This window comes from Mus musculus, chromosome 13, assembly GCF_000001635.26.
Source record: "Mus musculus strain C57BL/6J chromosome 13, GRCm38.p6 C57BL/6J".
NCBI classification, from domain to species: domain Eukaryota; kingdom Metazoa; phylum Chordata; class Mammalia; order Rodentia; family Muridae; genus Mus; species Mus musculus.
The window spans coordinates 70,587,584-70,615,003 of NC_000079.6; the positions used below are offsets into that span (position 1 = coordinate 70,587,584).

General features: G+C 46.5%; 1 protein-coding gene and 1 long non-coding RNA gene across 4 annotated transcripts in view; both read right to left on the reverse strand.

The window, feature by feature from the left end:
• Positions 1 to 1,104: 1,104 nt before the first annotated feature.
• The window catches only part of Ice1 (interactor of little elongation complex ELL subunit 1), a 49,152-nt gene continuing 22,836 nt past the window's right edge, over positions 1,105 to 27,420 (reverse strand). Inside the window, exons 10-19 of one of the 3 annotated variants that reach the window (XR_382437.4) lie at positions 27,350 to 27,406; positions 22,951 to 23,037; positions 21,193 to 21,593; positions 14,596 to 19,293; positions 13,485 to 13,616; positions 11,467 to 11,627; positions 8,572 to 8,762; positions 7,242 to 7,348; positions 4,990 to 5,088; positions 1,105 to 2,229 (exon numbers count right to left, since the gene is read on the reverse strand). Coding sequence is in view for 2 of the 3 variants with exons in the window: in NM_144837.3 (NP_659086.2) it covers positions 2,018 to 2,229; positions 4,990 to 5,088; positions 7,242 to 7,348; positions 8,572 to 8,762; positions 11,467 to 11,627; positions 13,485 to 13,653; positions 14,596 to 19,293; positions 21,193 to 21,593; positions 22,951 to 23,037; positions 27,350 to 27,406 (6,182 nt within the window). In the remaining variant the exon portion in view is untranslated. Of the gene's footprint in view, positions 2,230 to 4,989; positions 5,089 to 7,241; positions 7,349 to 8,571; positions 8,763 to 11,466; positions 11,628 to 13,484; positions 13,654 to 14,595; positions 19,294 to 21,192; positions 23,038 to 27,349; positions 27,407 to 27,420 lie in introns of all 3 variants that reach the window. The other 2 variants (NM_144837.3, XM_030247229.1) reach the window with 2 other exon arrangements.
• Gm40996 lies at positions 23,203 to 27,342 on the reverse strand. Its single transcript, XR_873649.1, has 2 exons — positions 24,914 to 27,342; positions 23,203 to 24,415 (listed from the first exon to the last, which is right to left on the reverse strand). It is a non-coding gene; the product is annotated as a predicted gene, 40996 (long non-coding RNA).

The window sequence follows — 27,420 nt, forward strand, 5'->3', positions numbered from 1 at the left end:
TGGAGAAGCCACTGTCTGTGGAAACATCTAGATGCCCAACTCCTGGACACTCAAGACACAGGAAGCGAGGCCTCTCCCTTCCCACTTATTTGCCACCTCGACAGGCCACCACTCACCAACAGATGCTTCAATGCTTTACCTAGCAATGGGGACCTTGTGCTTTCTTCCACTCTGTCCCACCTTCCATTCAGGAGGGCCGAGGCGAAGCTCTCTCTAGATGAGGAGACAGATGGGAGGGGAAGGAAGAGGAGGGAAAGAGTGAGGAAGGAAAAATCGGAGGATATGAATACGAATGAGCAAGTCAGCGCTTGCTTCCATCAGCTACTGATCCCCAAATCTCTGCCCTGATCTCTAATTTTGCTTATTGGGGGGGGGGGGGGGGAGCTCAAGGCCACCAACAGTTGAATATCTTGCACCCCCTCTTCCTCCTGTACCTGTTGAGGACCTATGTCAATCTGCCTTTCTGGGCGTGCCCAGAGCATCCTTTACCCTTCAGCAGCCCCACACCTCTGGAGGCTAGGGCTAAACAGTGAGACCTGCAGCCCAGCCTTAAGTGCCCTGCAGGCTGCTGTGGAAGAGGATCCCATGGACAGTCACTTGCATTTGGGCCCCACACCTTCTCACCCTCAGCAGGACTACCTTCACTTTCCAGGAGGAATGCGACTACTCCCTCTTCTTGTTAGATGCTCTTCTGGGTCCTTCCAACTTTACCTCCTCAGAGGACCTAGATCTCATGCTGACGTCTGTGCCCCTTCTCTGTGATTACAGACCCATCACTGCCAGGTCCAGTGGGTGATGACTTAAGAGACTTACCCATTGAGAATATGGCTCTCTCTTAACAGGCTCGTTGAGCACTAGCTCAGAGCATAGGCAGAAGGAGGCACTAAAGAAGAACTTCCAAAGGGGCAACCCACTCACTCATGTTTGTGAAAGCTACTTAAGACACAGATGCAAGTCACCAGAACCATTGTCAGGTGTGACTTTATAGACAGCAATTATAACTGAATAGCGAAGTCTACACAGAACCATTTGACACTCCACAGTCTGGGACACATCTTCATCCGCACTACAGATGGGACATCAAGCACCACATAAAACAATCACAACAGTGTGTATGGCTTGCTTTTATTTTTTATTATAAAAACACATACAAGAGTTTTAAGAAATGATGAATATAAGACAAATCAGAATCACAGTGAGTTATTAAACCCATTTCTATATACAAATAAAAAAATTCCGAAAGTGGAATATCATCCAATGTGAGACACATCATAGATAGCACTGTCTGTATGCACACACCCCACAGAGCTGTCCCTATGCACACAGCCCACAGGGCTCTGATGCTCCCTCAGACTGGCCATCTCTACACAGCCAAATGGGAGTCTTGCTCTGTCAGTTAATCCTGATAGTAATTTATGGTTCAGGACATTTACAAATGGGAAGAAACACACTCACATACACTTCCACCAAGTTTGTCCTACTATGGTACTACGGTAGCTGCGCACTATGCTGTGGTTAAACCTCTGGAGCCATTTCCAGCTACAACAGTGAGAGACTTGCTTAGTTCTTGTTTTAAAAGACAATTTGCTTTTGCCTAGCCATTTACTTGAGCATAAACTCTAAAAATGACTCAGGTACCAAACCATGTTTTTGTATGTTTAAGATCATTATAAAAAATGCCACTCAACCTTTAAAAGCCACTAAAAAGGACACTTTTGCAGCCAAAGAAATAAAAAGGGCTAAGTTCAAGTTTTTGTTGTTTGACCAAGATACAATAATACAATCTATATGTCTGTGACCATACAGTCATAACTGAAATGCATGTGGTATAGGGGGAAATGCAGCTGCCTGCCTCTGTCCTCATCAGACCACGAGGCGCGCTCCTGTCATCTGCATCATGCCGTTCTCTGCTGAAAGAAGGCAAGAGCTTTACAGTAGAGCTGGCTAAAGCCCTTCTCTCTGCAGTGATCGTGACCTTCCGGTAAGCCTCCTGTCTCAGGGAGCTGACAGCCAGCTCTCAGGGTGCAGAGTCTCCTTTGCTTGTACAGCCAGCCGAGCCATCAGCACTCAGAGAGCCAACCTCTTCCAAACAGTGGACAATGGCGGATGGAATAGCGTTGGAAGTTTGTGTTCGCCAAGCTTCTAGAATCTTGGATATCTCTGCTGGATTGCTAGGACTCAAGTCACAAAGGGCATACACAGCTGCAAGCTGTACACCCCATGGGATATCTGAAAAGGATTTTCAAATCAGTTATAATACATCGACAAAGAAAGCATCTGGTAGCATCTCCGCGTATGACCTAAAGAAAACTACTCAGACATGGACTATTTGCGGCCACTAATGAGAAAGTCACATTACAAAGAAAAATGTCTCACAACAAAAATGTTCATTCAAGACCTGTCTACAAATGAAAACTAAGAGCTCCCTGTCCCTCTGGGCACTGGCTGTTACCAGTTACATGGGGTTACTCCTCTAACCCCATGAAGCTGGAAAAACACGAGGAACCTCTAACAACACCAACTAACACAAAACGCTCAGCCTCCAGCACAGACATGAAAATCATAATAACTTTAGTCTATTTTTACTAAGTAGTCCATTTATACAAAAGCCTACCCTTGTGTCAACTGACACCAGATGAGACTATGATTCTGAGCCAGTGTGACTCCAGACAAGAATAACTTCAGCCAGTGTGACTCCAGGCCAATTTGAGCCTAGGCCAGTGTGGCTCCACGCCAGTGTGACTCAAGATCAGTGTGGCTTTGGGTTAGTGTGACTCTAGGCCGGCATGGATCTAGGCCAGTGACTCTAGGCCAGTGTGACTTCAGGCTAATATAGCTCCAAATCAGTATAACTGCAGGTTAGTTTGGCTCCAGATCAGTTTGACTCTAGGCCAGTGTGGCACTAGGCCAGTGAGACTCGAGACCAGTGTGGCTGTAGATCAGCGTGACTCGAGACCAGTGTGGCTGTAGATCAGCGTGACTCCAGATCAGTTTAATTCCAGGTCAGTTTGGCTCCAGACCAGTGTAACTCCAGGCCAGTGTGACTCCAGGCCAGTGTAGATCTAGGCAAGTGTGGCTCTAGGCCAGGATGGCTAGAGGCCAGTGTGATTCTAGCTTAGCATTTCTCTAGACCAGTGTGGCTTAGCGTTTCTAAGCCAGTGTGGCCCCAGGGCAGCATGACTCTAAACCCAGTATAACTCCAGACCAGCATGGCTCCTGGGCAGTGTGATTCTAGGCCACTGTGGCTCTAGACCAGTGTGGCTCTAGGCCAGTTTGACTCTAGACCAGTGTGGCTCTAGGCCAGTGTGACTCCAGACCAGCATGGCTCCAGGCCATTATGACAGATGTAGTTTAACCAGAGTGCCATTATCATTATGTTGGCAAAAGTTTACTTTTTAAAATCTAATTTATTAATTTATAACTTAGTTAATGTAATTCACTGAATTCTAAATGTTTCAGGAGCTAAAGTTCATTATTAGCCATGTATCTCCATCTTCTATGAGCAAGGCAGGGATAAACAAGGCAAATTAGAATTTCAGGCTGTGTCCCTCATGCAAATGCATATCCACATATCACAGATTGGATTAATCTCTAACCATGACATTCATTTATGACCCATATATGCCTTACATGCATAGCAAAGGTAATCCAATATAACAAACTAATACGTTCATGCTATTTAGCAGATTCATGATAGGAATTTTATAGCTCTGGTATTTTGTCAGTGTTTAAAAATTTTAGATTTTCATTTTCTGCCAAGGGCAGCTCTGGAAGGTTCCCCTCCTCAAATAGGAAGCAAAGGCCAGAGAAATCCATGTGTCTACATGTTAGTTCTAATTGAGAATTTAGAAGAATTTCTTCCCTGATACCGAAGAATCAAGAAAAGCATACATATGGCTCTTTTCAGAGTCAGGACTCAACGAGACATGAACGAGGCATTGACAGCCTTAAGCAGGTTTCCAGACTGCAGCACTCAGGCCGCAGCAACAGGGGTGACAGGCACTGCAGGCTCCTTACTGTTCCCTCTGGCATTTAGTGTATGAAATGAGGACAGTGCCTTTCCACCTCCAGGGAGCTAGGAGGCATGTACTAATATACACGGCTTTTAGGTTACACCCATGACAGCAACACAGTCCAGGCCGCACATGTTAGTGAGACACCTTACAAGCTATGACCCTGACTACCTTTTATATCAAGTAGTATCCAAATTGTCATCAAGAGCACTTTCCTATGGAAGCAATGAACACTGCCTTAGCAGCAGGACAGTGTCTAGAGAAACTGCTTACAGCTGCTACTCATGTGCCTGGCACGCACATCAGACCTGCCACCCAGAACTGAAGACAAAGACCTGTGGCTAGGAGTAGCCCAGTGCCACCGGGTGTCTAAGCTGTCAATTTGTATATCTAGTACAAAGCTGTTTACATTATTCATTCACTGCTCAATATTCAAAAGAGACACCAGACTCATCATTCGAAGGGTTACTCTGAGTTAAGCTTTACCCACAAAAATAAGACATTAAATTATATGCCATGAAATCCATAATGGTTAACACAAGGGCCCACTCTGCTACAGGACACTCCCCTTTGGCTGCTGTGCAGGTTTTCTCTGAGGATACAGCCCAGGAGGCAGCCTCATGGGCAGTTTTTCAGTTGTGGATTCCTCCTCTCAGATGACTGCAGTCTGTGTCAAGTTGACACAGAACTAGCTAGCACACTATCTACCCAAGAAGGCAGCAGGTATTTTGTGCTCATACATGCATGGGTGAGAGGTGGTAAGCCATTCTCAGGATGCTTCCTGAATGACAAGGCACCAGTCCTGGAGCAGAGTTCCCTTTTTTGAGGAAGAACTGCTCGTCAGAGCAACTGACCCTTGAAGATACAACACACCACAAAAGGTCAAAAGCACATGAATTTAAGTTGGAAGGACTGGCTCATGTCCTCAGGACATGAAGGGAGAACAGTTCAAGGGTAATGAAAGCCACAGTCTTACCTTCATCCTGAGCATGTTGTATGAACATACCAATAACCGAGCTGATATTCTTCACAGCAGTTGGAAACCCCTCCTTCAAACCCAACTGGCCTAATCGACCTGAAGTAACAAAACACAGCAAAGCAGAGTTCAATAAATGTTGGCTAATATTTCCTGGAAACTGTAATTCATGTCTTATTTTGTTAATTTTTTTCCATTTCCCACCATACATGGTATAGTTTAAGCCTGAAGACCTGTAGTGCAGTGTGGGCTACCACTCAGTGAGACAGCTGAGGCCACAGGGCTCATAGCACAAATCGATGCACCCTGCCACTCAGAGTGCTGCTCACCACCTCGTACCCATGCGAAAGCACAAACACCTGCTGCCTTCTTACAATGTCAATTGATATAGGCTAAAGTCACTAAGAAGAAGGAATTGCAATTGAGAAAATGCATCCATAAGATCAGGCTATAGGCAAGCCCATAAGGCATTTTCTTAATTAATGATTGCTGTGGGAGGGCCTAGTTCATTGTGGGCGGTGCCATCCACGGATTGGTGGTCCTGGGTTCTCTGAGAAAGCAGGCTGAGCAAGCCAGTAAGCGGCACTCCTGCAGAGCCTCCACATCAGTTCCTACCTCCAGGTTCTTGTCCTGACTTCCTTTGATGATGATCTGTGATGGAAATCATGAGCAAATAAATCCTTTCCTGCCCAAGTCGCTTTGGTCACAGTGTTTCTTCACTAACTAAACGATGAGACCCTAACTAAGACAGACAGGAATGCAGAAATGGAACTTAAGTAGTAGTCACCACAGGCAAATATAACACAGGCAAATTTACCAGGTTAACAGAGAAAGCCTGTGGCCTTACCAACAGACTATGGTGACAGAGCACAGGGCTGACTGCACACTCTGAGGGAGGGTCACAGTACAAAGGCAGCACCAGATGAACCGCAGCGTCTTTTCACGGGGTGAAGGAGGCGCTTCTGCCTGGCTAGCGCTAATGCCTGACGGACAAGGCACAGCTCTCTCAGTTCCCATCCATCCTGGACTGTGGTGCACACGTGTGACATGGAGGTCACAAGAGTGCACGCCAAACTCACAGCACACCGAGCACAGGGGGTTGTGAGAGTACACCCAGACTGAACTGAGCTCAACGCCTTGCACCAGACTCCCTACTTAGGAGCTCTCCAGTACTCAAGTATGAGCTGGTACGTGTACTACTGTGCTGTGTGTACTGGTGACATTTGGAAGATGTGCATAATCAACTGTTCCCCAGGTGAACAGTGCAGATCACAAAACTGAGAGTGAGCAAACGAGTTCTTCACCATGAAAGCTAGACTAGTGGACTGCAGCTTTCACAAGTAACTAAAGAACCGACTAATTTAACAGGTGCCACAGCAAGACTCCATTTCAGGAAGAACAAGGTGGACTATCTACAGATTTTCAAAATGGTTTCTGAAACACTCTTCACTTTCATTGATTATATTTTGCACGCATACACGCACGCTAGCTAATCCTTAGTTTGCCAGCACAGGCTCTCTGGGCTGCCTTCTTCCTGCTCCATGACAGGAAGAGCCTCTGACCAAGGAACTCAGCTCAACAGTCTGAGACACCTCCTCAGACTGTATGGGACCCCACACCTATGCCTCCAGCCTTGACTTGGCCAACTCATTAGGTAACATGATGCCATGCACGTTTTGACTTAATTCTCATGAAGGTACGTACGTACCCACTCAGACTCAAGTTTCTGTCTTCGATGTCTTATACATGTTCTAAGCACAGCATCATTAATTAGTGTGTGCAGTTCACAGGGAAGAAGGAGGGAATTTGTAGATACAGTGACAATCAGCAGGGATGTTGTATTTCCCACTACACACTTACAAGGTTTATTCATATAGCATATACTCAAATGCCAACATTATCTCCAATAGTCTTATATTGCCTTTGAGTTTTAATTCAGTGAAACCCAAAGGGCCCTTTGAAGAAATCAGCTTTTTGAAGAAAATAACTTTTAGAAGATATTCAATTTGTGGCTCCTGGGGATTAATCAGAACCCTCTTTAGTGGCTAGGATAAAGAGAAACCTCTTTAGCGGCTAATGCCTCTGCCCGCTTGTTAGCTCACTGGCCCACAATGACATTCTAGACACTGAATAACTTGTGAACCTGTCTGTGTATGTGTCAACACCACACTTAGAATGTCACAAACAGCCAGAGCACTGAGGTAAGAAAGCAGAACGGGAAAAGTAGGGTTGGTGCTGTCACGCAGACTTACCAATCAGTCTCAGCACAGACGCGACAATGACATCAGGGGTGTACGCGATGTTTGAATGTCCTTTTCTGTATTTGATCCACTTATCCATCACAGGCCACAGCTCCTTACTAGAAAATAGCATGACAAGATACATGTCCATCCCCATGCAGACAGTACTAGTGTGTGCCCACCCACATGCAGACGACAGTACTAGTGTGTGCCCATCCCCATGCAGACAGTATGAGGTGCGTGCGCCTGCTCTTCTCCTATAATCCGGCTTTGCTTTCCAGCTCCCTCAGCCCCTTCTGTTTACAGATGTAGATGACATGGTGAAAGAATAGTACTTCCACTACCACTGAAAGGATCCTGGCAAAGCACTCTGACAGATGCCAGCTCTAGCCCCTCCTGCCACTGAGAAAGAGTAGCCCTGTCTCCCTGAGCTCATAGGGAAATCCACTCAAATCCTGCCTCCATGCAGATCAGGCACTAGATAGAAGCTCTGCCATTTCCTTATGCAGGACTTGCTCAGTGGGGCATGCTTCTCCATGTCTATGTGCAAGGAGCTCCTCACAGACAAGCACCTTGACACAGACCTCATTCTAGAAATGCACCTAGTCTCAGGTCTCAAGTGTGAGATCCAGGTGTCCTGGAATCAGGAAAGTAGGGAGGACAAGACTCTCAGGCACAAATAGCTTGACTCTCACAGGAACCTTCAAGCATTTCAAAGACACAAGTCACCAGCCATGTGGTAAGTGGTTTAATATCATATCTCGTCTTAAACCAGGCTTTCTCAGCCAGAGTTCAAAAGTAATTTCTTTATCCAAGGGTCAGTTTTCTCCACTCTCTTATGGGATGGTGCATGGTAGGTGGCAGAAGCACAGAGAAGCAGAGAAAGCTTAACTAATTAAATCCAATGGCTGTCTGCAACAACAGGCTCCACCCTCTCCAATGCAGAGCAGCTCACTGGTGGGTAATCTGCACACATCTGTCCCTCTGGCTCTGACTTGCCAGTGCATGAAGGTGACAAGTGCAGCACTTGGTTAGCTTGGACTCGCTAAGCTGCCTGTGTGGATGTGTCAGAGGACAGACGGGAACAGAAGGCCCTCATGCTCCCATTATTCTATGGGGACATCAACAGGACAATGAAAAGCAGTCAGCAGTATGCAGAAAAACAGAGCTGAAGCCTGTAATAGCGACTTGGACATTTTCAGGCTACTTTTGTTAGCTCTTATAAAAATGAAGTTATTTGTACTTCAAACTCCTTGGTAAGACAGGACTAGTCAGCCCACACTCTAGTGTTAGCAGGTTACCTTCCCTTAACCACCTTCCCTAGAGCAGCAAACTTACTCACCTTATGATGTTGTCATGCGTCCAGATCCACCTCTGGTGGCAGCAGAGGAGATCAATGGCAAATATGTATTCCCATATGTTTGCACTTAGGTCTTCGCCAAACTCCTCACTTGACTGAAATTCTGTTTTCGGGCACAGCTGTATGGTCAAAAGCAGCTTAGAAACTACGATTCCAACATCTATAGGAGCATTCTAGAAAAGAAAAAAACCCACATTTTTAAAAAGTAACATCTGGACTGCCATTTACGCTATGCGTAACTTTGAACTAGAGCCCGAGTTTGAACTAGAAAGTGTAGAAACAAAAGTATTGGAGCCACAATCAGCACCACAGAAAGAGCAGAGCTGCAATCTAGATAGAAGTACTAACTGCATTTGGTACATGGAACCAGGGATTAAGGTTATAAAATGTAGTTACAATTTAACAATAGAATAACCCTTAAAATTCTATAAACTCTGCCTTCTGCAAATGTTGATCAATCTGCCAGAGAGTAATGCCCAGCTTCCTTCAGTTTTGAGAACATTCCGGGCTTTGTGTTCCCATCTATGCCAGTGGTTTAAGCACTTCTCTTCCCTGCCAAGCAGTAAATCACATGGACACACTGACTGATGGGCAGCTCACCTCTACAGAGTACACACTAGACTGTACCTAGTTCTGCTTCTAGGAACATTCATATAGGCCTTGCTTTTCTTTTCTTTCTTTTCTTTTCTTTCTTTTCTTTTTTTCTTTCTTTTTTTTTTTTTTTTTTTTTTTTTGATGAAAAGCTCCTTTCCCTTGAGAAAGACCCAAGGCAAGGCTGCAGAGGATTGTGTGCAACTCCCACAAGGCTGAGTTACTCAACATCCCATCAGTACTGCAAGAAAGTCCTGGAGCAAACACAGGCTCAGATCAACCTGAACTTGGAAGTCTGCATAAGCTACTGAGAGATTCTCAGGTTCCCACAAATGAGTACATCTTCGTGGGGAAGTCAGTAACTTTGTAAGCTGAGAAGATGCAGAAACAAATTCAAACACATCGAGCGGCTCCTTGGTAAGGGACTGAGCCTGCTAGAGTCTGCAGGAATACTGGTTTTGCAAGACACTGGGATTCCCAGTCTAGGCTGAGGTCACTTAACTGTAAGTATCATCAATCAGCATGATGAATTAAAATGTGTAGGAGAGAGACTGCACTAAGGTTACAAGCTCAAGAAGACTCTACCTGTTACATCTGAAGGTGCAGTTTGAAGTGCTTCTGAGCTATGAATTATTTATCATCACTTAAAACATTGATAACTAAGTGAAGTTCATAAAGCCTGCTTGTTTAGGAGATATAATCTATTGAATGTGCTCTAGCACACACTAATCAATGGGCAATGGACTGCCTACTTTTTACCTCTTACCCAATTTATGAATGGAACAAGACTCAGAGCATTACAGTTCCACATCAGGAGCATTTGATATTAAAGTCCACACACGTATTTCAAACTTGGCGGGGGGGGGGGGGGTGGGGTGGGGGGGGGAGACCAAAAATCAAAAGGCAACCCAACTCTGAATCTCAAAATTTCCAGTCAAAAGCATTTTGTATTAAGGATGCTCCCTCAGGATAAGGGCAGCAGGGACATGTGTGGTTTGGGGTGTCTGATGGCTGCACCTGGAGCTCATGAAGTAGCCCACCTCCTACACCTTCTGTTGGTTTGCGTTAGGATGAAGCTCAAGCCACTGTAGGCCCAGCAAGTGGTGTGCCAATTTCCACTATCACAGACAGGCAAAGGAATCAACTGAGTAGAGTCCACGACACCATCTCCCAAGCTGTATCACAGGCACATGTATTTTGTTTGTTTGAGAGAAGGTTTCTCTATGTAATATGGCTGTCTTGGGACTGCCATGTGGACCAGGCTGTCTTTGAACTTAGATTCACCTGCCTCTGCCTCCAAGTGCTGGGATTAAAGGTGTGGGGACCCAGGCCCAACCAGGGTTATATCTAAAGAGGTGATTAAAAACTTGTGTTCCCTTCCTTCTCATAAAGTCAAATACAGATTATCTTAAAGAATACTTTAAATTTACAATGGTAAACACATAGTTTATGTGTATATAAGCCATATAAACTATAAGCATTTTCTAAAACATTTGAGGTATTACATGCTCATAAAAAACAGAAAAGAACAAGATAAATGTAAACTCCACAGCAACTTCAGCATCTACTTTCATGGTTTACTAATGTCAACTAGATTCTTATTAGGTGAAATCTATGACCAAGCAAGTATCAATCTGAATAATATTTTAATAAACCATTGATTAAAGAAAAAATACAGTAAAAGATAAAAGTAAAAAGAACAAACTGAATAACTTCTCACCTAAGGACCTTTTGCAAAAATCAATGAATTTACAATCCCTTTCTCTGTAGATTACAGACCAACAGATTTCATCGGTCATAAGTTAGTGTATCAGATGAACATCATACATTTTGGAGGTCTGCAATACTTCCTGGGATGTCATGAGTACTCAATAAATAAAATGCATAAACTTAAGATAATATGACACTTTAAATCACGTGTTGTGAAGTATAGCTCTACAGTGCCTAAGAACAAGCTGGTGAGATGGCTCAGTAGGTAAAGGTTCTTGCCACTAAGTCTGATGAACTCAGTTTGATTTCCAGAACCATGGGTGGGAGGACAGAACAGACCCAATGGTTGTTCTATGATGTCCACACGTACAGTGAGCACATATGCATGTATAGGCACAGCATAATAAATAATAAGCAAGCAAATAAATACATATCATTTTTTAGAAATGTTGAAGAACTAGGACAAAAGGAAATACAATAAATACTAAGCTGCATAACAATACCTATGCTCATCCTACAAGTACTGCAGAAAAGAAACAAACAAAGAAACAAACCCCCCAAAACCCAAAAGTGCACCTTTTCCCAGCTCAGGAAAGCTCTCAAGCAGTTCAGAACTTCTCCTCTGGCACGCTGCCTGGCAACCAGCTGCATCGCTTCACTAATGGCTGACTGGGAGAGAAATACTTCACGCCACATGTTGGCAATGAACAGAGTCAACTTCTCAGATTCTGGAAAATCTGTAAGAAAGAGGGATGAAAAAAGCCTTTACATCTGTCTCACCGAGGCAACTGATCTAAGATGAGGCAGTGATTTTACTTCACAGGGGCCTACAAGGCACAGGCAGCCAACAGGGCTCTGATCTTCAATGTTTCACAACCTGTTTTCCCTCCATCTTTAGTCCCTTTTTAATTTGTCTTTTGTTTGAGACAGGTCTCATTCTGTAGTCTCGATCGCCTGCCTCAATCTCCCAAATCCCGAGACTGTAAGAGTGAGCTACCATGTCTGGCTTGGCACAGTGTTAGATTTTAAACTTTGTATACAGGTAGAAAACACAGAAGGAACAGGTGGTATCAAAGGGATCCATCCATCAAAGAACAGGAAGTTAAAACATCTTGCTTCTAAATTTCTTCAGGCTCAGAATTTTCCATTTGCTATACATTATGACAAGACGATTCAATTCATTTCTATAGAGACATTACCACTTGTTAAGTAACTGAACTATACTTTTACAAGTGGATTATTTAGATAATCTGAGGCAGGACTTGGAAGTTCTATGTGTCAGGTAAGGAATGTGGATCAGAACCTAGGAGTGGGCCTGTGGGAGCGCTAAGACAGGACAAACCTTCACAGCAACTGCACTGGAAAACTGTTTTTGTTTATAATATTAAGACACATTACAAACCGAGAAATTCCCATCAGACTCCACATACAGAGAGCACCAAGGATACATCATAGGCTGACTATGTCCGAGAAGGAGAGAGTACATGATACCTAGATTACACTAAAACCATCATATCTACTAGATTTGTAGTGACAGCAAACAGATTTGGGGTTCTCCCTCTGGGGATGAGGTGCTCACTAAGAGTTATTGTTTGCCGAGTTACTTACTGTGTTCTAAACCTTTGTCCTATCTGCACTGAACGCATACCCGGTTAGAACTCTGTTACACTCTCACTGTGATTAACAGGGTGTGCAGGCCAGAGTTCAAGCTTAATGCACCGTTGCTGTGTATACCTGTTCTGATGCCTGCTTCCTGCCGTGGCACTTCTACATGCCCCACACGGTGCATGGCACAAAGTCAACAGGAGACTGTGAGACAGGAAATGACTAAGGACATCTATGAAGCCACGGACGGACAATCCCCTCTAAGAAAAGGCATGCAGTCTGAGTGAGTTCACGACTGAGCTACAGCAAGAAATGCAGCAGATGTGGCTGAATCACACTCCCCTGCTGCCTGCCTTTGTGTTCCTACATTACCAGTCTCCAGCCCTTTCATGGTCACACAGCATGCACCCCACGATGGGTTACTGAGCAGATCAGTAAGCAGCAGCAGTGTGGCTGACTGATACAGATGCCCTGATGCAGCACTGTGCCGCGTTCCTGTCTGTCCCTGTTTATGAATACTCATGACTTGACAGCCCTGCTCCTCTACCTCCTCCTCATCAGTGAGGGACAACGTCCATCTCACAGTCACTGCCATTTAGCCAAAGGCACAGCAATATGGACAGCCATTGTACAAGGATCCCCACAGTGTGCAACACAGGAATAGAGAAAATACACAGTGGGCAAGAGGAAACAATCTATACAAATGCTGGTGCCAATTTAAGTCTAAACAATCTATACAAACCCAAGTACATGCACCCATGTCAGTAATTCTAAGTAAAGTATGTTGAAAACTAGTATGGCTATGTAGAATTACTTAATCTTTACGATAGTTCAAAACTTGTTTGTAAGACAGGATCTCTAAGACCATGCTAGCTTCAAACTCATGAGACTTTATATTCAACCAGCTGAACGAGAGAGAAGCAAGTGTACGGTGGGCCTGCAGCAGTGGGTGCTCACACAGCAGTGCTGCACCCTGGGCACACACACACCTTCCTTCAGAAGGCTGTAACAGAACAAGCGAGCTCTTTCCAAGTCTCCAAGTTGCCGACAAATGCCCACATACACTCTGCACAGTGCATGGATGTAACTGTGGTCCAGAGACGTCTTCTGAATCTTTAGCTCTGAGAGAATAGAGCGAAGTAAGTATTCTCCTAAATGCTAGATTGGGAAAAAGATAAAACAATTATTAGTGATACAAGAGCCAATCTTAAATTGGTATTTATCAGACAAATAAAGCTTATATAGCACCAGAAGGTAGGTCACAATAACGGATAACAACTTGCCTAGCATGCTAGCAGAGGTGAGAGAACTCCCTATGACTAACCTCTTGAGATCAAACTATAGATACCACAGCAAGTCTGTAAATCCACCTACTTGCCTATTAGGACATGGTCACCATTCAGATAAATTCTCTATTGTTCTAAGAATTGACGTGTGCAAATACCTGTGTACATACGTTAAGCTCAGGCTAATTGTATCTCCATTTTTATTTATTCTATTGTCCAAATTAGGTGTTATTTCCCTTTCCCTGAAAGAGAATTGTATCATTGAAAATATGACAAGCTATTCACACAGAAGATAGTCTCTCAAAGACACTTCAGTCTCTTAGGCTGAGAGGCAGCAATCTAGGACAGTCACTCCACAAGGACATCCTGGATGTAGCACTGGACACAGAAGGGGGAGTTGGCAGGCACTGCAGTTACCTGGCAAGGAGCTGAGTGATGCCTAGCATACATAGCCACAGAGTCCTCAGGAGCCACACAGCCAGTCTGTACAATGACCCGACACTGAATGAACCATTACTCAAAAAATGAAAGGCTACCATGTGCTGGAAATGTGGCAAGCTGAAGGAAGTATACTTTAAACTTAAAATGCCAGCACTTCCTGGAAATGTGCAAATTTGTTCTGACAGTTTCCTCATAGTGCTGTGCATCAAGCCTCCACTGTCTTTCAGCATTTCTAATCTACAGATGCAGGTTAGAAATACACAGGCTTCAATCTTGAGAGGGGTCTAATCTTCAGTGTCATCTGCACTAGCCAGTCCCTGCTAGACACTCATGCTTAACACATCCAGAGAGAGAAAGAAAAGTTGCCACCTACCTTGTTTGTTGTGCTAAATTCATAAACAACTTCTTTCTCTTGATCTCTCATGACAGGCTTTTTGGAGATATTTCCCACATACACATGACTACGAATGACAGGTAGCAGGTCGAAGGAGGACTCGGCAATCTTCCTCAGAGCCCGAGTTATGGCTATGTTATATGACTCTGCCATCTCCCTTGGGTTTACACGCAGAAGTGAAGCTGCACTGCAGACTGGGACATCAGCTTGCTCTTCCTCAGCTGGCACGACTTCAGCCAGTGGGCTTCCTCCTTGGGGGTCCTCGGGGACTCCTTCCCCAGTGACCTCCCTGGTGTCTGGTTCTGGGGACTTGTTGTCCAGGCGCAGTCTTTTAGCACTCCTCAGCATGGATACTGCTAGTGTTCTTTTCCCACCTGCATCCTGCTGGACACCCGAGTCTTGTGACTTACCTTGGCTACCGTCAGCACCAGAGCTGCCCCCCGTTAGGACAAATGCAGTTGATGTTGAGGTTATAGCTTTGAGTCCTAGGAGAGCACTGACCCGCCCTGGTAACACCTTTCCATCCACAGTGGAGCCTCGGGAGAGCTGCATGTTCCCTTTGAGGAGGCTGAGGGTCCGGGCTCTGGCAGATAACTCTGGGTACATGGTGTCAAGGATTTTTACAGAATTCTCCTGCTGCGGCCCGCTCACAGCAGCATGGCCTGGTGCGCAGGATGGGAGTCGGCCAGGCACAGGAAGTGCATGCTTTGGTGTAGCAGCACAGAACTGCAACGGAGAGGACACTATCCTTCCACTAGCTGCTGCTGTGGATGGGGACGGAGAGGGATCCAGAGGGGAGGCCTGCTGGAGTTCCTCAGGCCATGGAGACAACACAGGAGGCCCTGGAACTTCACACAGGGGGGAAACATGGCCAGCAGGTGAGGACCTTGAGGACGGACCAGAGTTTGGTACCAGAGGAGACAGTGTCTGTGATGACCTTGGAGGCGTGGCTATTAGTGGGGGGAGCAAGGGAGGCAGTGGTGGCCCCACTTCTTGCCGGATCTTGCTCAGAGTGTCAGGAGAACAGTTGGTGGGGGTGGACCTATCTGTGCCTGCCATGATGGGCTGAGCTTGGCTTCTTGGCAGTTTTATATTAGTTCCTTCCCCTGAGGCTGGCTGAGGGACTTCATTCAGATGCACTTCCCCTCTGTTGAGTACTAGTGTCTTAGCTAGCTTGCTTGCTTGATCTTTGTTGGAAATCTTTGATCGAGGCTTATTTTTACCAAGTGGCTCTAATTTCCAGTTATAATATGTGTGATCAGATGCAACTTTCTCGGTCTCAAGTGTCTGGTCATATATCTGAGAACGGATCCAGATGCTAGGTTTTACAGGTCTGTTCCGAAGACGACTCTTATCAAAGTTGGCACTCTGACCATTGCTGGAAATATCCTCCTGGGCACCAGAGAGATCACCACCACATGGAGGCTCTTGAGGTAGAGGGCCAGAAGGGCTGGCTTCAGGGGACTTCTCCATAGAACCGTCATCTAGGCCTCCCTGATCCTGGGAGGAAGCAGCATCCCCAAGAGTGTCACATAGAACTACTTGTTCCATGCCAGGGGAGATGGCCACACCACTGATGATAGTCCAGTTGTCTCCCTTTTCAATCACAAGGTCTTGATCCTTATTTATAAGTACACTTATAACCTCGGAGGTCACTGCGGAGATCTGGTACCGAAACGCCGTCTCTGCCACACAATCAGAACTTTGCTCTAACCTTGGTGGGGTTGAAGAGTCAGAACTCAGGGTCAACAGCTCCCCAGGTTCTGCTAGGCCCTCTTCCCCAATGCTGAGGCACTCCCCAGAATTAGGCTCATCCTCATAGCTGCTCTGAATGTGCTCAGGGTCAGACCTGCTACTGAGTGGGGAGCTGCCCCCACCATCCACAGCTGATGGGTCAGGCAACTCAGCAGTGTGGGGCATGGGGCTGGACGTTTCCTCAGGCAGAGCATCTTCTGTCAGATCTTCGGCTGCCTGGCTGTGATGCGTACTTTCAAGCAATGCATGCTCGGTATCCGTCCCACCACAGTCCACAGGGTTTGTATCGAGTTCTTCCCCGGTCTTGGTGAGAACGTCAGATGGCACTTCCAGAGGACACTGAGCATGCTGGCATGAGGTCCTACCACAAGAGTCATCCCCCTCTGACTCAGCCCACTCTTCCGAGGCTCTAAGTAGCTTTTCTTCCCAGAGCCTCTTCCCACACTTCTTTCTGGAGATTTCACTTTGCCTTAACTCTGTGTTCATTTCTTCACTCAGGCTTCCTTTGCTCGCACATTCTGAAGCAGAGACCCTCGAACTATAATCTCCTAACTGACAACTTTCAAGAACCATAACCACCTCTGATGTAGAAAGCTTGTCTATGTAAAGAAGGGTGCTTAGGTTACATTCTTCAAGTGCGGAGGTCAGATCACCTACATCTGAGGGGTGTCCTGCCTCACCCACCCCAGCCTCTGGGTCTCCCAAAGGTCTATGTGAGTCTTCCGCTTGCTCCTGTTGTCTGCGCCCCATCACAGCTTCAGCCTCATGCTCTCCCTCACTGCAACTAACAGCTTCATCCTCTACTTCGGTGTCTTCCTCTCCCCGCTCTCTGATACCTGTGTAGCAGTAGGAAGCCCCAGGAAGACTACTTTGGGAGGTCCCTTGTGTCTCCTCTTCTGCACGGCTGAGGCTTGAAGGGCAAACAGGGACTGTGGGCACACGAGCTCTGAGAGGACCCCTGCTGGGCACTACGGGAGGTGCACTGGCATTCTGTGGAGCACTATGAGACTCTCTGGCAACTACAGGGGCTTCAGTGTCTGCCTGGTGATGAGGTCCATGGGGCACCTGCTCAGCAGGGAAGACTCCCGATGTCACCCCAGACGGAAGCAGCTCCCCAGCCTCCAGCCTACTGGCACCTGACTGTGTGGTTTGGGGAGACTTCGTGGGCTTCTGCTGCAAGTGTTCATTCATAGCACATTGGAAGATGTTGTCTTCAGAGGAGAACGGTAACTTACGATCTGTGGAGCAACTAAAGTTCTCTGCAAGCAAGGAGTCGCTTGGAGAATCACAAATGGGGTTTCGCCAAGACACAGATACTTCTGGAGAAGGGGTTTCTTTATCAGCTATCTGCTCTGGGACCTGTGCTATGGGGTCTCCATCTCCAACACAGGCTGATACTGATGGCATAAGACCTGTCTCCTTGCCACCATTTACAGCAGGGCTCAGTGTGTTCCCATGTGGCTGCCAGGGTTCCAGGCTGCTACCCAGCACCCTCCTTGGTCTTGCCTGCTTTGTTATGACTGACACTTGGTTTGGCAGCAAAGCAGCAGCTGCATTAGATTCTGGAGGGATGGTACTTTCTCCAGAAGGTCCATGCATAGCTGTTAGGCTGCTGTTCTGTGAGGCCGGTGTGGCTTTCTCTAGCTGGAGCCTGGTCCTTTGCTGGTACTCTGAGGAAGCTCTGGGGCTACCCCCACTACCTCGCCTTAGGACATCACTGCGGTGCCATGAGGTACTGTCAGCAGAGCCAGAGCTCCTTCTGGTGAAGCCAGCCTGCGAACGTGCCAGTGAGGTCCAGTCTGACTTAGGCAGTATGAGTGTAGCGCCTGGCCCTCGGCCTTTACACTGTCCACCTCCTGTTGGCTTCGGAAATACTGACTGGGGAAGCGAGTGTCCCTTCGCTGTGCTTTTTAAAGTGCTGAAAGATTCCAGGCCCCTGCTTTTCCAGTCACTAAAGGTAGATGTTCCTAATTTTGACTTTGGACTCAAAGTAGACAAGCTGTTTTCTGGGTCATTTTCTTTTGGGAAACATGCTGTTGGCTCAGACCGCAGAAGAAATGTGTTTAAAGTTCTAGTTGGTGACTTTTGTTCTGTGCAGGTTCCTTCTGCTGGAGTGCCTACACTGACACACCCTGGCCATGGAGTCTGGTGGTTACTGCAGACCGACACTGGTACCGAGGTAGCAGAGGAAGAAGAGGGAAGCCTAGCCGAATGGCCACGACCTGCTGCAGCTGCACATATGCCTGACTGGGGAGTGGACTCCCGCACATCTCTTTCCCTTCTCTGAAAACGGCCAGAACCAGTCACACAGGGTGACTTGGAAGCAGATCCATCAGTGAGTGTCCGTTTAGAAAATTCTGACTGGGATGGACACAAAGCTTTTGACGACAGGGTTTTTCCTTCAGATTCTATGAGTTCACTGAAGGTCCTCTTGCCAAGGGAAGAAAAACAAATCTCTGACTCCCCAGCTCCAGCTTCCTTCTTTCGTGCTGGGCCTCTGGATGCCATCTCTAGCCACAGTTTTCTGTTATGCTTCAGCAGCCCTTTCCCAACTTGCACAGACTTATCCACCTCCCTGGCCTCCACCATTCTTTCTGCCTCTTCTACAGAGTCTCCTCTGTCCCTCACAAATTCAGATGATTCAGTCCAGTGCCTTCCCTGAGCTAGAGAAGCTGCGGCTGAGGGTTCTCCCAGTGCTGTTCTTCCAGTAACAAATCCAAGAGGTGTCAGACTGTTTACAGCCTGGGTGGCTTCCAGTGACCCAGGCTTTTTCACGTATTGGTCACTCCTTTTAATTTTTTCAAGCAAGTCAAAATAAGCCCGTGACTCTGCTGTGTAATCTTCCAAAGCTGATTCCATAGAGTCTCTCGGTGGGACAGAGTCACTATCGCTGGAATCCGTGAACTCTCCAAAGAAGGATTCCTTAAAGTCACACAAAGCACATAGTCACTGTCAGCACAACTAAGCACATTTACTCAACACCACACCTGTGAGGGCTGGGCCAGGCTCTGGGGTGGTGCTTGCTCTACCAATTCTTAAGATGCCAGGTCCGATAACCAAGGCCCTCCCAGTCCCAGTCTACAGAGCACCCAGGCTGGGTCTGTCCTTTCAGCTCTCATGTGTTCCTAGCCTTGGGCTCTGTGAAAGAGGAAACTGTACACTGAGGTTTGCTGGCTTCTGGCTCCATCGCCCTCTGGTTCCTCTCCTTGTGAGACTCAAGCCAAGGCTAACCCCTGAGCCATGTTATTATTCTGAGGACTGCATAGAACCAGAAATACTTCTCCAGACAGTGGCAAGTCACCTCTGCTCCAAAACCCCTCCCACATGCTCAACTAGTGGCTCCCATCTGGGTTAACTGCCTCTCTCTTACGTCATCAAACCCTGTCCTTTATATGCATATGGGAAGGGTGAGCTCAAGGGCTGGAACCTAATCGTCCACATGTAAAACCCTCAATCACCAATGCTTGAAGTCAGGACAGCTCTCTCAGCGCTCCCCCGCATTCCTCTACCTGTCTTTCTCTGTAGCGGCCAAGGATGCTGACTGGATCCCCACCTTTTCCTTATTCTTACTGAATGCCGCCACAGCTACATGGCTCTGCTTTACACAGTCACAGAGTCTAAGTGTCTATACCCTGCTCATCCCCATGGTAGGCATCATGTGTAGGTAGCATGTCTTATTTTAGATGAGACAAAGCATAGGTAAGAAATCAGTATGAAAATCGATGGGTATTCAGAGAACTACAAGTGGGGCTCTGCCACTCATTTCACATTAGCTATTTTGCAACTACTTTGAGTCTATTTCCCCTAAAGACCACAGTAAAAATGCTATCAAGTACCATTCCCTAAGTCATTTTTTTAAAACTGGACCAGCCTAGGGCCCCAGTGGCACCACCTGTACCCAGGTATTAGGACCCAGTCCTGAGCAGCATCCCTCCTCCTTCTGAACTGTGGTCCTTTCCTACTCATACTGTGACTCAACAGACACTTTCTCATGAAAATCCGCCACAGCCCTCGCCTTTAGAGCCAAGGATTCCCCACCTCCCTAATAATACTGTGGAGTTCCCTAGAAGACTCGCATGGCCCTTCCAGAAAGAGCCCACAAAAGTTCCCCCAAGCCATGTCAGCCTTGGGTTGAATACTGCTATAGAGCGGCTTCTCTCCTGAAACCGCTCGCTCCTCACAGTTTTCTTTCAAGGGCTCCTCTCTTTCCACCAGCCTCTCAGCTCTGTAATCTGAGGCAGAGTGTGACCTGCAGGCCAGCAGAGCTCTCTCTAAGCAGAGGAGCTCTATGCTGGGGTCTACTTTCATACACCAGCCCAGCTCTATATCGTCCATCACCGTTGTACCCACAGTACCTGACTAGGTGTCTGGAATAGAAGTGCAGGCCAAGTCTCCTCAGGGGAACAAATAGCATGTAAACGTTTGAAGATATACCCAAGGCTGAAATGCTCCTGGGTGGAGGGTCAGCAATGTTAGACATGGAGATTTTTCTGTCTCTGGAAACATGCCATGTTTGCAAGAGTATGCTTCATCCTCTCCATGTTTATCTCATGCTATGCACTAGCAATATAAATAAATGCCATCTTTGTACATACGAACTGTAATTAAAGACAAATAGAATGCAGCTCTAAGGCAAAGGGAAGAAAATCACACCGCATACATTGATCCAAAGGATCCTGGCACAGCTTTTTCTTCCCTTGTTACTTCAGAGTAAAACTGGCTAAAATGAACAGTTTTCCTGAGTACCCTAATACCTTTAAAATACCCTGGACAAAGGACAAACACATCAAAATGGAATTAAAATTCAGAAAGTCAACTCACAGGTGCCAGGGAAGAAGGTAAAGAGCCTGATGCCATCGGAGGGGGTGAGGGCACTGGAGACAGAAGAGGAGGGGGAAGTTTGAAGAAGTCAATTGCAGCTTGAAGATCATCATCAAAAAAGTGTTCGTGGTCATAGACGTTGGTCCTGTTGCCATCATCAGGCCTCTGCCCTGAGACTTCAGAATGCCTCTCCTCACAAAAAGCATGCTCAGTGCTGGGGCTTGCCCCACTGGGCAGCTCTTCTTCAGCACTCTCCGAGGAAGAAAAGTCACCCTCCATCTCCATGGACAGCTTGGAGAAGAAGGAACGCATGTCTGCGGCCCTGGCAGGGCCACCTTGCACTGGGAGCAGCTCATCTTGCTCAGAGGCTCGGGCTGCACTGCTTCCTTTGGCAGGTTTTTCTGAACAGGAGAGAAGCAGGCATTACATATTTAATAATGCCAAGGAAATGCACAAATTACATCCTCATAACAGGTCACATTACTAGCACAATTAACTTGAAATGAGTGGACGGCTTCAAAAAGGTCACCAGTCAACTTCTAAAGTGATCATAGACTGGGACAGGGTTGTGGATGGTACCAGGGCTAGCTCACAGCACAGCAGCAGGGCAGAGGCCTTACTGCCTAAACACACTGGAAGTCGCTTTCCCTTCAACAACAATCTAATGTACCTTTTATAGAAAGCCTATGGGTAGGTTTGACATTGGTTGATTTCAGATGACTGTTCAGAAAGATAAAACTGTCTGACTCAGTTTGTGGATGGAGATCTTTGTCACGTGCTCCCTCCCTCAAACACTGCTAGCATGGTGTGACAAACAGGCAACTATACAATTTTGGGGGAGGGGTCTTTGAGTTTCATGAACTTCAGTTGATGATGATGATTTAGCCTAGAAATATGGATCCCACGGGGTCACTGTAGTCACCAGGTATTTGACATAGGAGCAAGACCTCTTCAGAGGTGAGACTGGAACAGAGAAGTGCCTAGGCAGGACAAGTATGGCTGAGGCACACAGGAGCTGCTCTGGGGCAGCGTCTAGTAAATATTAACTTGGAATGCACTGGGGAGACAGAAGAAACAGCAGAGTGAGCAGAGGAGAGGGGAGTAAGGGACTGTAGTGCACTGGGAAGCAGGAGAGCTACCCTGACATGAAACAGACCAGAGTCAGCAGCGGAGAGGAGAGGGGCAGCCTTCCTTAAGCAAGAATTCCTGGAACTAAATGCAGAAGAAATTAGAAAAACAAAAAAACCCCAAAACCCCACAAACCTTCCCTGGGCCAACTGGAAGCAAAGGAGATCGACTACGGATGTGATCCTCACTGAATCACAGTGTGCCATGCATTCTGTCCCTAGTCCCCAGCACAGTGTCCTGAGCAGAAATGGAGTCTCAGACTAGATCTAGTGTAGGTGGAAAATGGGCCATTTCCATGAGTCCCACAGTTTGTTAACAGGATTGGGGAAAAGTTCAGATGGAATCATTCTTGTGTGAAAATAAAGATGACTTAAAAGAAGCTATTGTGTAGGACAGGAGGATTACTTGGTCTTCCACATACACCTGCCAAGCATGCCTTAGTTTCCCCTCCAAGTGCTCTGAGGAGAGCTGCTACCAAAGGCTGACAGTTATCTGCTGGGGTTTAGAGTCACACTCCTTCATACATTTCCAAGTCCCCACTCTCCGCTACACACTGGAGGCTGAAATACCAGAAGCCTGTAGCAGATGCTGTCACACTCATGCCTCAGGAGCGTCTGTAGTGTCTCTCACCTGGGATCCGTCTGCCGCCCTCCCCGGAGAGTCTGTGCGCAGTGTTCACACAGAGCCACAGCTCCTTCAGGAGAACTTTCACCTTCCCTGTAAACAGCAACGCACAGCTATCAGGCCCAGTGCTGTGACAGGAGACTTCTTACCCAAGCAGGGAGCAGCACCCAAACCTTCCCACTGCGACCACTGCGCTATCAACCAAGTCAGGCAAGGCTTCCGCTACAACCCCAAGACTCGACATAGGCTTGTTTGCTCTTTTTCTTTCTTCTAGAACAGCGGTTCTCAATCTTTCCAATGCTGTGACCCTTCAATATACAGCTCTGCATGTTGGGGTGACCCCCAATCATAAAATGATTTTTGTTGCTACTTCATAACTGTAATTTTCTAATGTAAGATCTGTTTTCTGATGGTCTTAGGCCACCCCTGTGGAAGGGTCAAATGCCAAAGGGCCGTGACCCACAGGTTGAGAACCACTGTTCTAGGGGATGGACTCAGAAGCCCCAGCCCGTTTGTTATTAAAGGCATTACAGTTTCTCTCTATCACAGCAAGTTAGCCTGTGCCTTTGTTCCACAGTGCTGAGATGGATACAACAGTAGCAAAGCCTCCCTCAGTTAAATGAGTCCATCAGCACAGGCACCAGATAACCATGCAGCAACCACCCAGAGGACTGATGGATGGTACAGTCCATGGTCATGAGGGCAAGGGATGGAAGCAATATGCAGAAAAGCCTGCAGGGGGCGCCCACAGCACAAGACTTCACAGAAGAAGACAGGCTTTAACAGGATGGGAAACTGCTGGGACTTAAATTCCAAAGATCTCTGGACTCTCAAACTGCTACAGAACCACTGACCCAAGATGAAAGACCCAGGGGAGACATAAGTAATAGAAGCCTGATAAAAACCATAAGAACAGTATAATATCAGGGATAAAATCTCTGTAACTCATTAAATACACAAATTTCAAAAATAGCCATCAAGGCAAATCTATCCATGAAAATGTAAACACAAAGAGCCCGAGGTGAAGCATGGATTAAGCACTAATCCATGCCAATTACATTTCAACATGAAAGGATTCTGAGGCCAAACCACAGATCTCTAGAAGGTCCTTAAGCCTAAGCTTTATGAAATGGGTAAAATCACTAACCCAGGTCAAGAGAAAATTGAATAGATCAACCTTTCCTGTTAAAATCTCCAGGAAATCTGCCACTGGTTTAATACAGTATACTCATATTAGGATACTAAACTGTCACCCCCAAAATGAAGTCCACAGATGGGGATATCAAGACAAGCATGGCTGACATAGTTACCACTGGAGGCTCCAGACCCCTGTGGCTGGCTGAGAAGCTTATCTGAATTATAATTTAACCTACCCCAGAGCCTGCTTCCAAATACTGTAATCCCTGTGCTTAAATGACCTGACCACGGTCCCTGCTTAGTACCATATACCCAAAGCAGCCAACAAGGAACCCTAAAAACAAAGAAAACAAGTTACTTTTTCATCCTCCTGGAGAGCAGTCACAATGCCAGGGAGCACACGTGCCCTCTCAGGACTGACCCCAAAGCTGCCTTCCCAACAAGCAGAGAGAAGCCTCAGTGCGGCTTTCTGACTGAGGTGTGAGTGGGCACCTGTTTAATCTCTCAAGAGCATGCTTATAGGATTGCCCACTCCATTGTCCCCGTGTACCAAGAGCATCTTCTTTAGCCTGATGAGGATGCCCGAGTGTGGCTAGACTGAGGTCCTGCTCAGCTCTTCCTTTACGGAAGCTTAACTGCTCGGGCAGCTACTCCTCTTGAGAAAGCAAGCTACGCTGCTCAATACCTGCTGAGCTGAAGCAGCACTATGTTTACGAAGGCCTGACACTTTTATGATCTACGCTGCTTCTCCTATGGACGCTGCCTATTGCCTTAGGTCCTGCTCTTAGACACCTGATGGCTCAACTGCTATTTGAAAGGGGAGGTCTCTTACTCTGTTTATCTTCAGACAGGTCAACAAAGCACACTGGAGGTTTGCATGATACTGGACACAACAGCAGCACACTCTGTCTGCTCTAATCCCATTTCCAAGTGAGACTTGTGACATTCTGTGGCCTGTCATCTGCTCTCCACACCTGAGGACGACACTGGGAACGGAAGCTGCCATGAGCAGAGGCTGCACAGGCAAAAGCATGGGCTGTCCTATTCTTAATCACATTACAGTGGGTTGTTGTTTCCAGGACCACCACCCAGCATCAGTTCCCAAGTCTAATCATGGTAACTGCCATGTTTTCCTGTTTTATTGTCTTAAGGGAGCAGAGGATTTTTATCAACATCACATTTACATGTTTGCTGTACTAGCCAAACCTTTATCAAGTTTCTAAAAAACTCGGTATGTGGTTTACAGTCCTTATAAATGGTTGTTCTGGCAGTTGCTTCTTTAGCCTTCTACAACCCCTTCTTTCAAACACACACACAGAAGATCCCCCCATGAAGAGGGCAACTTCCTCAGGAAACCCTGGAGGCTTGCTTGGCATAGTTCCATGTGCTTGGGTATAGAATGTTTTCTTACCAGACCTCAGCATCCTGAACCCCTTATTCCACACAGAATTGTTCTAAAGCCTGGACTTGCTCAGTTGGCCTTACTGCTCTCAGACGGACACTGTGAGCCTATCTTAAGTCAGCTTCAGGTACTCAACAATTTCTGCCTCATTTGATCTGAGGCAGGCATGCACTCTATTAGCCGGTTAAAGCTGCTCTCTGCCCCTGCGGTGTCAGGAGACATGCACTACTTGTGCTTCTGACCAGGGATTCTCCTTTTCCTCCTCACAGATCAACCCTCCTGGCTCTACTCACCCCTCTGAAGCCCTGGAGCAGGTGAATGCTGAGACCATGGCATTCGGCATGTTTGGTGCTGTTCCTTTACAGTCCATCCTCAGAGGACCCACACTTCATCTCCCAGCTCAGGAATCTACTACTAGGCTAGCCAACACTTTATCAGGTCCCTCCACCTCCTGTGATGAAGTGGCCCATGGGCATGTTCCTGAGCATGCTGAAGGACACTAACAGGTCTGAGCATCTCTTACTCATGTGCTAATCCTGGTTCTTTAGTCTTCTACAATTGGAGGGCTTTCCATGCCACTTGTACTTTTCAAAGTTTTCGTGAAGGGTTTAGGCAAACTAACGGCAGACAAAGTCTCCTTCCGTGCCTACACTCTGAATCTACTGTCTGTCAACCACTGCAGGTCCTCCTTTCAGGTCCTATGGAAGGCTAGGGAGTGGGCTTACTTACGAGAAGTTAAACAGTGTGTATAAGCATCTTATTGGGAGGGCAGGGAAAGCAGATAGCCCTCAAACCAGTCATTACTTATTTCAACTCTCACAGTTCCCACTCACAGCTCACACTATAAACTACACCTGGGGAGTTCCTGAACAAAACTCTAGCATGGTTTCTATACCTGGCAGGCTCCTCTTTAATCAGTTTTGCGTACAACATTGATGCTCTGGCTCTCAGACCTGAAAGAGCAACCTTTGAGACTGTTCTTCTCTGCTACCATGATCAGCTTCCCATCTTCTGCTTCACTTTCTTCTACAGATGCTAAACCTTGACAGTAGAGTTCTCAACATTCCTAATGCTGTGACCCTTTAATACAGCCCCTCATATTGTGGTGACCCGAAGCCAGACAATTATTTTAGTTGTTACTTCATAACTATACTTTTGCTGTTACGAGTCATAGAGTAAATAGCTGTGTTTTCCAATGGTCTTAGGTGACCTCTGACCCCTGTGAAAGAGTCATTTGAGCCCTATAGATCATGACCCACAGGTTGGGAACCACTGATCGAAAGTGTCCAGGAAAGCTACTCCTGTTTTGAGACAATGTATCATTAGCCAGGGTGATTTCAGATTCAAAATGATTCAAACTGCTCATCCCTGGCTATTCCAAGTGCTGATGCACAGTGTGTGTGTCCTGCCTGTGCCTGCTGCATCTGCCCTAACTGAGCTCTGTAAGCAGCAGTACTGGACCACTCAGATATGGCCTCCTTGTTTTATTTATTGTCCCCAGAAAACACACTGCAGAGCTATGGCCAGTTCTGCCTCACTTAACACTGCTCAGTACCCAGGGAACTTAATAAATTAATCTGGTAGGCTATAATCTAGGCAGAAACCTATATGTACTTGCTGAAAAAAAAGTGAGATTTATATAAATACTTTTCACAATCAATGTCTTTGTTGAGTCTTTCTTTCATATATTTTATAAGAAAATAGTTGGCTTTATACACATGTATACGTAAGCCTGTATATGTAACAATTCTACCATCCAAAATAACAAAGTATCTACAAAGCCGTATTTTCACAGAACCTGCGGCACATGAGCCAGCCAAGCACAATAAGCAACAGCAAAGGGGGCACAACTGTCAGCTCACTCACTCTTATCTATGCTTCCGTGCGAGTCGCTTGAGATTTGTGTCCCGATGTGTCTCAACTCTGAAAACATACAT